The sequence below is a fragment of the Micropterus salmoides genome, unplaced genomic scaffold, assembly GCF_014851395.1.
Source record: "Micropterus salmoides isolate LMB-PRFRI ecotype aquatic unplaced genomic scaffold, ASM1485139v1 Ms_hic_scaffold_1, whole genome shotgun sequence".
Taxonomy (NCBI): domain Eukaryota; kingdom Metazoa; phylum Chordata; class Actinopteri; order Centrarchiformes; family Centrarchidae; genus Micropterus; species Micropterus salmoides.
Genome location: NW_024040040.1, coordinates 48,102,096 through 48,113,765, shown reverse-complemented (window position 1 = coordinate 48,113,765; position 11,670 = coordinate 48,102,096). Strand labels below are relative to the sequence as shown.

Here is an 11,670-nt window from a genome sequence, read left to right as displayed (position 1 = left end):
TTTTGTACAGACATTTCTGGTCAGAGGATGAATCCTAACTATATTGGGGATCCTTGGTTTTTGCTTTAGCTTCACCTGCACGTTGACATTTGTGATTTTGAGTGAATTAAATGATTGCCATGAAATTTTCATTCATGTTCCCCTCAGTATGAACTGTAATATCTTTGGTGATGCCTTAACTCTCCATATACTTACTAATTTGAAAAAAACAATGACATTCCTTTCAGTCTCAGCCCTACTTTGTGATTAGTGCTAATTAACAAATCTCCACATAATAACATGCTAAACTAAGACAGCAAACATGGTCAAAATTATACCTGTCTGAAACTAAACATCAGCTGCAGCCCAACTTTTAACCCGCTGCAAACAATGTGACCATTTGACACCAGTTTTAGCTTCCTTGCTCTTGCTGCCTGTTTCTTCTTGGGATTGATTTTAAAATTCTTCTAATTACTTTTAAGGACAGACATGAGCTAAAGGTCTAGGCAAAAAAACAAAAGAGACAGGGCCTCTGTGGTCAGGTCGCCTACACTCTGGGACAATCTACCAGTGGAGATCAGGTATGCAGAGTCTGTTACTGGTTTTTCTCACTTCTTAAGACTCATTTATACAAAAAAGCTTTCAGTGTGTGATGCGTATGTTATTTCTCCATTTTTTGTATATTGACTTGTTTTATTTATTGAATTCAAACCACTATTTAATTTATTTTCCTTTCAATTGTACATTGACTTCTTTTTAGCTTTATCTGTGTTTGATACTGTTTTACATTGATTGCTGCAGCACTTTCTTACCTTTTGAAATAAATACAAAAACCTTGGTTGTATTGAAAAGTGCTTTACTATTATATATTTTTATTATCGATCCATCCCAGCTGACATCGGGCGAAAGGCAGGGTACACACTGGACAGGTTGCCAGTCCATCACAGGGCCACACAAACAACCACTCACTCACATTTACACCTAGGGACAATTTAGAGCACAGTTTGTTTATAATTTAGAAGAGCTTTTTTCTATCATGCGTTTTCTTTGTGTGTGTTAAGTCCACTCTGTCTCAGTGTCTCCCTGTGAAATTCTATGAATATGATTCATAGCACTGGAGGCAAACAATTACTGTACACGCTAAGCTTCTCTGTAGGAATTGGAGAAGATTTGACAAAGAAACTTCAACCCCCGTGTGCCAAGGTCAATCTAAAACAGACTGAGCGGTACTTTCTGGAGGGCAATAGCACAGTGCTCTTTCCAATAAAAAGCTTGAATTAAAAACCCATTCAGGCAGCCACAATTGCATCCTCCCACGTTATCAGCTGCCTGATGTGATGAGTGACCCTGTGGTCATCACCCTGGCCACAGAGACCATCGATCCTGCCGTCGCGGTGGTCGGCAAAGGGAAGGCGGTGTTTCGGCTGGTACTGCTGTGTTTATTGCCATTGCATCCCTCAGAGGAGAGCTTTAATGAGCTATGAGGACAATAAAGCTCTGACATGCGCGCGCACACACACACACACACACACTACCAGGGGCAGGTGATCATATGAGTCACCAGAGAGAAGAAATCCTTTGTAGTCAATGGGTAATGAAGCTGAGGCATGGATCGAGTCAAGAGGCAGAGAGGCTAACTGTAAGTCTCTAGAATCCAGAAAATCAGTGGCCCGTTGAACTACAGTCCTTCGTTTGAGTGTGGGGGTTTGAAGTGGGGGATGTGGAGGTGAGGACTACATTTACAGCTGAGCTTTTTTAGTTTTGTTTTCTGTTAAAACTTTTGTGGTATAAATCTACCCATTAGACACATCAGCTCTCACTAATCAGACATTCAGAGGTAGGCAGACAAAATCAACACCACCATTACCATAAATTATCTATATTGATACATAATGATACAGCAGCTAAAATAATCAAACTGATGCTCATCAAATTTGCACTGTAGTGATTTAAAGTAAGATAAAAACAATTATATAGGGTAGTATAATTATACTACCATAGTTATTTTCAAGTCCTAGTCCCTTTTGTTTTCATTGTTGTTTTTGTTTTACACATTGTGACCAACAGCCCTATTGCTCGCTCTGTCGGCCAGTCGGTCGTACCACAAAAATGTTCCCACCCTTTGGCGGCCACAATTTTCCACCCCAGGAGGCTGATATTTGGCATGGAGATTAAGTGCTGTTCTGCTTATGCCAAATTGATAAAAGGGGCATGGCAAGTGGAGTGGCCCATCATATAAATTCTTAATAGCTTACATACCATTTTGCCACTCCCCCTTTAATACCTCACAAACTGTTTGTTGTAGACACTTGTAGAAGGCATCATTGAACTCCTTTTTCATTATTCATTATTAAGTTATAATATAGACTGCACCACCTTTCATAACTCTATCTTCTCTGTGTGTGTGTGTGAATACATGAACTTGTTTATGCATGCATATATGTGGTCCCAGCTACATCTACATCACCTTTACATCTGCAGCTCAGTTCACGTCTGGAGTAAAGAAAAAAAGGGAACATTTGTATTGATTTGTGGCCCATTTTGTGTTCCCACTTACTTACGCCAAAAAATTGCCAAGTGGTGATATGAGGTTATAGGGACTGAGATGAAACTCAGTTATTAGGTTTTGGTGTCTGTCCTACATCAGTAGCACTACATGGACCTATGGGCGAAATCAAAATAAAGTTAATTATTATGCAAACATCATGTGAAGAGACAGCTGGAAACAGATTGAAGAAAAGGCATCTTGTACTTTAAAATAGTGGGAAGGCTGTTGTCAGCTGTTGTACACTTTGGTTGCTACATTAGACGTAAAAATACTCTGCTTTGAATCAAATATTTAATTACCTCATGAAATAAATAAAAATTACATCCACTCCAGATTCAATCCAGAATCTGTGAATACGTACGTTGCCTATTGGACCTCGATTAGTTGTGTGTCACATCGTAAAGTGAGATTGAAGGTAAGCAAATGAATGTGAAAACAGCCTTCTAGTGTCAAAACTCTGTACATATATCATTCTGCACTGTGAAGATCAAACATCCAAGTGAAGGGTCAAGAAGAAAACATTTTGAATAGACGTGGTCTTTTAACAGAAATTTAGGGTTTAAAATCCTACTATTGTCACAATACACAAAAAATCTATCACCTATATCACAATCCTATGGTTGGTCTGCTTTGCGTTCGCACCACACATTAAATATTCCAGGCTTTGCTTGGGGGCAGGTTTCAGTGTTGTTGCTTGGTGTACAACAGAGTTTGAATTTCACAGCTTTCACACAAACACATCAGAGTTTGTCTGCACTAAACAGCTAAGGTGTAAAAGCAAAAGCTGAGAGGTCTTAACAAGAATTGGCTTTATCATTCATTTTGACAACATAGCTGCACATCATGACAACTAATGGTAGGTAATATAGCCCAGCACCCGCACATAACCAGTTTAATAATACATGGGACAGTTGTATTGGATATGGTATATTGCTAAATGAGAGAAATACTCTGACATTCATCATTTTCAATTTCAGATTGCTCATTGCTTTGAGTGCAGCTTGGTTACAGCCCAGTCTGGAGTATAATATATAATTAGGATGCCTTCAGCACCACGGTGTTGAAAATGCAGGCCAATGTTGAACCCGCAGACAGATGCAAACACAGAAGTTAATTCGAGGAGAAACAGGTGTTTCATTCAAACAATTTAAACATGGAAGTCAAGTTGATTGGAATATTTCACAATCACGGATGGAAACAGCAAAGTGATGTTGATTTATAAGGAGCAATTTGCTAAATACTTCCATTATAACACACTTGAGCACTATATAAAAAGGTTATTTAGGCAGATACGGATCGTTGCCATCATAATTAACCAATTAAGCATGTCTGAATAATTAATGAGCTGTGTTTTCTAAGCTTTGGTTAATTCCTTCACATGAATTAACAAGCATTAGGCTTTCGTGTGGGCCATGTGCACAAGCCAGATCATTTTGATGTGGAAGTTGTTGTGAATATTCATTTATTTATCAAAGGGATAAGTCAAAAAAAAGGTACAATGAGCTAATGTAAACAGGTTTATATACTTTGTTATGATGGATTTGTATCACCAGGTAAAACTGATTGATAAATGAAGACATACTGATGTCTTTTAGTTCCAAACATTTTTATGGACTTCTTTATGGATCTCAGAAATTCATCTAAACATACATATGACAATATTTTGATCAGAAAATGTAAACATCTTGATTAGGGGCCGGAACCAGGCCGGAGGGTGGCCACTTCAAGTCCAGCGTGGACCAGTCAGTATGCCAGGACTGGCAGCTAGAGATGTGCACAGCATGCTTGAGCAAGGCACCAAACTGCTTGGGGAGCCTTATGGTGCTTTCAGACCAAAAGCGAAGCGAGCGTTCGAGGCGGTGAGTTTACATACAAAGTAAATGCAAAGACGCGTAGAACAGCAATTTCCTGTCAGGCGACGCGAAGGGGCCATTGACGCGAAAACATTTGCGTGAGTTGAATATTTTCATATTTTACTTTACTAGTTTTTGGGATTTCAACGTTGATTTATCTTCACTGGAGCTTCTCAGCAGCTAGGTTCCGTGCACATCCGGTTCCAGTGTTGTTGTTAGCGTCGTTAGCTCTGTCGGACTACAACTTCATATTTATATAAAAAACGGACAAAACTGGACATTGCTGGGAGAAAAGAAAGGAGGTTGAACTACCTGGTGAGTTCAGAAAACATGTGTCTGTAACTTTATTCCAGCTGTCATTGTACTTTACTGTGACCAAGTTAGCATAGCATAGCCCTGATTGATCCAAACTCCATTCAGAAAACAAACACAAGTTGTTGTCCTGAAGTCTTGCTGACAGACCTGACAAAGCATGAATTCATGTTTAACAAATCTGCATCAGTTTAATCCGTTTATTGCTATTTAATCACAGCAAAATGTTTACTTTGGGTTCATACAGTTGTAGTAAAGGCGAGTTGTGTTTATTTAAGGAAAGCGTTCCAAGGTGAAAATTCGCCGTTGGTCTGAATGCGGCATTATTATGTGGCAGCCTCCTTGATGTGACATACAGTAGGTCCTGTTTGTGCATGTGTGTATTTCAGACTTGTGTGTGTAAAATAACAACAGACTGAAAAAATTCAATTTCAACTTGAGGGATTAAGTTTGTCTTCTTCTCTCTTCTTAAGAAATAAACAATAATTTTGTCTGCGTCCTTTCACAAATTACATATGGTTTAACAGGTGTTAATCTATGTGTGAAAGGATGAGACGATTCAATTTCCAACTAAAAGATAAGTCCCCACAATGTAACTGTATAAATGGACAACATGAGTAACACACACACATACCCCTAAGAAAAAACACCTATTATCAATTGAACTTATTTAACTTTTCTCTCTCTCTCTACTGGCTGGTTTGTAGCGTAATTAAATTTAGAATCCAAATGTTTTCCCTAAAAACACCTAAATCCTCTTAGTGTTTAATGAAATTCCCCCCGAGGAGTCAAGGGGTGTTTGATGTGACTCTGGTGTTAACATCACTACAATTGGACCTCTAATTAACAGCATTGCAAAATAAGCTCTAACATACAGTGGATTTACAGTGTATATAAAAAATGTCTGATAATTTTTCCTAAATTTTATTAACAATTATTAATAACACCCTCTTTTGTATCTAGCCTGTGCATTTAATGTGCAAATAGCCCTATTCATTTACAACGATTTCTCAACACAAAATTATTGTGTCATAACAAGAAGGAAATGACTAAAACTGAGCAGTAGCAGCACTGCTATCCAGATGAGAGTCATGCATTTGTGCTCCATTTGCCCACCATGCTGCAAGGACTTACTCTGTGGACTACACTACACAGGGGCTTGGCATTTTTCAAACCTAAAGTGAAAGGAAGATGACAGAAACTGATTGCTAAGTGCTTCTGAAACCTGTGTTCGTAGAGGGCCAGCTATGAGATAAAATATAATTTGCTGTTATGATTCCTAAAAATAGTAGCTAGTCAGCACTCCAACCACTTCAAACTGTTGTATGCCTACTGCTTTTGCACATTTGACAGGCAAGTAGAAACACTTTGGTGTGTGCCTGTTGTTAATATCCTCCTTATCATGTTCATCTTTGAAAGTTGGACTGGTTTGAGAGCTTGTCTTTGAGAATGTACATTGTTAGGTTTAGACACTGTAGGACAGGCTGAGTAGGTGACACCTATTATTTCATAAACACAATGTGCGCTGGAAGCGAGTGAACTGCTGAGTGTCAGGAAAATATATTGCTAACATCAGCACTACAGCCTAATATCCCCAAGAATTACATCCATATTGGATGATTCTGCGCCACAATTTAAGTTCACTGCCATTGTGCCTATATACAGTGTATATATACACAAACACACATACATACATACTGTACATTCACTACATTGCTGCACAACCTGTTTATATAAGCTATAGTATTTTGTTATTGCTGTCCATCGGTCTACCACAAAACTATATTTTACATGATTTTATTCTATATTATTAGGGGTTGAAGCCTGAGTGGGACTATTGTAATCGTCTTGTTTTTTATCATTATTATTCTTCCGGAAAGAAAAGTGATACAGCGGCCAAGACGGTAAGTGCTACAGACACGAAACTCATAGGTCAGGTCCAGGTTACCGCAGTGACCTGAGGTGCAAAAATATGCACAATTCTACCTGTAGGGGGCGCTATAAGCAACATATTTGCGTTTGGGCTTTGAACTTCCGCATACGAAGGTGCATATCAAAACCCTTATATCCACGTGTTCAGGGGATCAATCTCTGGACCAAGCTGATAAAAGTTTGTAGAGGAAATTTTGATCCTACAAAAAATGTCCCAATTATAAGCAAACAAATATTTGGAAGGGATGTCATATCTTAGGTTTGGAATGGCAGATCATCACCAAACTTGGTGCACAAATGTGGCATGGCTTGCCGAGTGGCTGTGCGGTATTTAACACAAAATATTTGTTCCATTATAACAAGAAGTCACACTAACATGAAAATTGTTCAGGATGGTCTCCTGACTTCAAGCACCAAAGTTGAGCCAAATATGCCCATAGGTGGCGATTAATTTGCAGATTAAAGACGTCAAAAAAATCCCATTAACTTACATTCATTTCATGTCTCCATAAGTCCGATTGATACCAAATTTGGGTTGTGTGTTCCCCATGGGGCCCTGATAACGCCTGAAGAATTTGGTGCAATTCGGCCTAAAGGTGGCATTATAATAAAAGCTGAAATACCGTTGAAAAATCCTACTCATTTAAATGGGTTCATAAACCTTATGTCTGTGTTTGGGGGATACTACCAATTCATATGGTATAGGACACGCCTTTGTGCTATGACGTTTTCATTTCGCTAAATCGTGAAAACTGAAAAACCTTTATTAATTAACTCCTCCGAAGCGGCAACTCCAATCGGCACCCAACTTTGCACAGAACATCTCTGGGCCAAGCTGATAAAAGCATGTAGAGGAAATTTTGATCTGCCACAAAATGTCCTAATTATAAGCTAACAAATGTTTGCAAAAAACGCTAAAAACAAGAGGTGATGTATCATATCTTAGGTTTGGAATGGCTGATCTACACCAAACTTGGGGATCATATCTGGCATGCCCTCCTAAGGGGCTGTGTGAAATTTGGTGTCAATCGGCCTCTAGGTGGCGATATTAATCGTATATCAAATAACACTCCCATAGACATACATTTATTTTAGATCTCCCTTTAATTTCAAACTCTGCTCATCTATTCACCACTCACGCATCTCCGGTGAGGCAAGGGGCGATGCTGGCGTCGGGATGCTTGGACCCCGCTTATAACTGCTTGCAGTTCTAGTTTATATTTTATTTCTATACTTCAGCTGCTGCACTATTTTCTGTGTTAGATTCTAATTTGATTTTACTACTGACTTATTTATAAAATATGAGCATTGTTGGAGGGAGCCTGAGATATAAGAATTTCATTGCCAATGAGTGCTTCATTGTAATTTTGCATATGACAATAAATAACTTGAACTCAACGTTATTGTCTTGAAGTAAGGTTGTAGCACTGACAGCATGTGTCAATGATGGAATAATTGTTGAAATGTATACATTTTGAAGTTTATAATGTATATGCTAGGGATTGAGAGACTGGTTTGCTCTCTTCTTAAGACAGTCTCCTATGTTCATAGGCATTAGACTGCATAACAAAACTAGACACTGTGCCAAAACGTCTTGTGCGATGCTACAGAAGCCATTAAAACTGTTTAACCAAATACAAATGTAGAGTACAACTAGTACACATAAACCGTGTATCCTGAGAGAGTTTTTGCTCATTTTCCTATCAAAATAAGTTGAATGTTGATTGTTCATGGCTGGAATGAATAACTTTAATGGATGGTGGTTTTAAGGTATATAAATAAATGCCAGGACAAACTGCACATGTATTTTTATTAACAGTAACATTTGAATTTATCTGTTATAGCAGAATATTGTGTCCCCTTACATTTAGTCTTTTATGTATGATCTTTTAATATTAATGTTATTACTATTATTGTTATATCTTATAGATATATATGTGTTGTGTTTTTATCCTTAACCTTTCCTTCTTCTCTATACTCATTACATTAGTCCGTCCACATTTACTAGGGTTTAGGTCAGAGCTGTGAGATTGTTTGGGTGTTTTGTTGTTCCTCTCCTCTCCTTGAATTTTCATTCAAGGCTGGGAGAGGATCTCTGTTCCCCAAAACATAGAAAGCTAGACTGTGTAAATGATTATGCATCCCTTTGCTCAGGGCCAGACGCCCGAAGCTGCCCTAGGCAGCAGGTCTCTGGACGAGCAGTATATGTGTTTTAGTACTTCTCTGTTTATTCTCTTTTATTAATAAATTCTTCAAAGACAACGGTTGGTTGTTACTCAATTATTTGCTTAATCCCTCACCAGCAAGATACAACTTCCAAAACATTATCAAACACTTTTTTGTTGCCTAAACTTAACCTTGTGATTACAGGGGTGGTGGCGCATATATAAGATACTTGCCTTTGGTGTGGGAGACCTGGGTTCAATTCTCACTGTGAGACTCCACCATTGAGTTGCTCCAGAGGCGTGCGACCTCTGACATGTATAGCAATTGTAAGTTGCTTTGGATAAAAGCGTCAGCTACATGAGTTAATGTAATTCTGAAAGCTCTTTCTGAGTTTATGCTCATTTTATTTTTCGACCTGAGTTGCTTGCGAAATTATGTTCCAGGGGTTAACAGTAATGAATGCAATTGGTAAGAGAAATCACTATCCAGATTGTTTTTGTGCAGGCCCAATGTAAAATAAAATAAATGTAAAAATAGGGGGGGGGGGGGACGAGATCATACTGTATAGTTCACTGACTGTTCTCTCAAGTTGTTTATGTAAGTTAGCAGGTTAGTGAGCCACAACAGTCGAATGGCCTATCTAATGCTCAACAAAAGCACTATTAGTAACAGCCAGATCATTAGCAGACCTTCTCAACTGGCTGTGCACCAGGTGTGTCGTCAATGGCCCGCCAAAATAGGTATTCTAGCTGGTAGTGTTAGGTATCATTCCCTGTGCTAAATACATTAACACTGTGGCTGGGCTAGGACTGCCACACACATCTGCAATGCCACCTCTTATAATAACTTGCTAATTAAAATATGGCATGCACAATTAGAGCTCAAAATTCATGATCTAATAAAGTCAGAGCATCAAGCATGATATTATCTTCCACTAAAGTAAAAGAGCAAAGGACACATATATTATCCACAGCAGAGTGATTATGATGATGAGAACAGGCCAGCATTTTAATACAGCAGAGATGGTAGTGCATTAATAAAGTAAGGCCAGAATTGTCCTTATGGAAAACTGTTTCACTACTACAGTATTAGGACACACCTTAGATACGACTTGGCAATGGGCGACACTTCTAGCCCGCTCAGTTCAAAGAACCCTTTGGCTCAGCTATGAGCCAGAAAGTTATGCTAGCAAGATTCAAAGGCAATAACACTGCGTACAGTTGACAGACAGTAAATATGATCTGACAGTATGTTCAACAACAAGACAAATCAATATCAACATTTTCACAAACAAATGACAGACCATGTGTGCTGTTGGCTGCAACATGAAATAGAAGTAACAAGTCGACTAGCGAATGGGATGCGAGATGATCGCTCATGTGATACAAAGTATCAGTAAGTTCAGAAGAGCAGTGTACTTCTTGCAGCTTGTGTGTTACACACCTTTTCTCTCTCTTTAACAAATGGATTCTGCAGCGAATGTTTCTCAGATCATGTCATGTGGGTTAGGTTTGTGTTTCGGTGTTTGATCTGCATCCTTCAACCTACGGCCGCTTTTTCAATTACTCAGTATCTCCAGGCAGAGACAGCTCTTTCAGAGGTGTGTTAAGCAGGCCACATACTCATTTTTCACACAGACGCTAAAGGGGTACCTTTAGGGTCAAATAACTACGTTTTGTCACTTTTTCTGAAAGCGTTGGGATTGAACGCCCTGCGATGAGAACGGGCTCAAATACCTGTGTTCATGTAGACAGGGCCTAAATCTTGCACACTGAACCTTCAACTTGTGTTGTTTGACCAAGCGGAGGTTGACGCTTGGTCAAAATGACTCAGCAGAACAGCTAACTTCAAGAGGAAAACATTTCAGTTGGATTGATATAGCATGGGCTATAAATGAAAGGCTTGGACAGGAGTTTGTTCGGTGAGGTAACTAAGGAATTGTATTGTTTCCTGCTTTCCGGAGAAACTATATCGGCTGACACAACCTTTCCAATTGGGCAAACACAAACTATTCATCTTGAATAGATTTAGTGCGAGGGAATTGGATGCAGGTATGTGATCTCCCTCAAATTGCTTTGTTTTAAGGGTGTATTTCCCACAAGCTTACACATATCAGCCCATGCACAAGTTGTGTAGTGTTTGATTTGTCCGGTATCAAAGAGTGTGGTTTGAGATTTTCCTCTCTGGATTGAAAAATGGAACCAGTGATTTAAAATAAAACAGTATTGTACTGAAATAAGAAAAACATGCATTTGGTGTCTGTTTGCACTTGTTACCCCCTATTTGTTGTTTATGTTAAGGTTAAAATTGTGTTGACAAACAGCAAGAATGGATGATAGGGATATTCTTTTCCCGCTTTGACTGATAAATATACAAATTTTACAGAGAACAGTGCGGTTTTCCTGGATTTATTTGATGTGCACCCTGCACCCGCATCGCAATATTAATGAGGTTGATAGCACTGTATTTATACATTCCAATGTTGATACTTTACAAGGGCCACTGGCCCTATCTCTACAGTGTGAGCCAAACCCAGAACTTTAAAAATTTTGGCTTTATACTCCAGTAATCTTTCCTTCTTTCCATGCAGGCCAATTCAAGTAGTTATTTTCCTTGTTTAATTGGGCTGTTAGCTGTTTAGCAATGGACATATCTTAATAAACCCAGACAGTTGCTACAACTTCCAATTTCCAATTAAAAGCCTCCGTTAATTTCCATGCCTTTCAACAAGTGTTCTATCATGATATCCCAAAGATCCCAAGAAAGTGTGTGTAATTTCATGAGGCACTGAAAAAAGGGCTAAAATGATCAAAACAAGCATCGTCCCAGAGCTGAAAACCACTATTTATACATGGTTTTCACCAGCCTGTTTTCACAGGA

General features: G+C 38.8%; 1 protein-coding gene across 1 annotated transcript in view; it reads left to right on the top strand.

Annotated features, from left to right (window-relative positions):
- Window positions 1-1,316: 1,316 nt before the first annotated feature.
- Window positions 1,317-11,670, top strand: part of LOC119884402 (serine/threonine-protein kinase H1 homolog) — a 137,254-nt gene continuing 126,900 nt past the window's right edge. Inside the window, exon 1 of the mRNA XM_038694837.1 lies at window positions 1,317-1,406. Within this exon, the coding sequence (XP_038550765.1) occupies window positions 1,317-1,406 (90 nt within the window). The remainder of the gene's footprint in view (window positions 1,407-11,670) is intronic.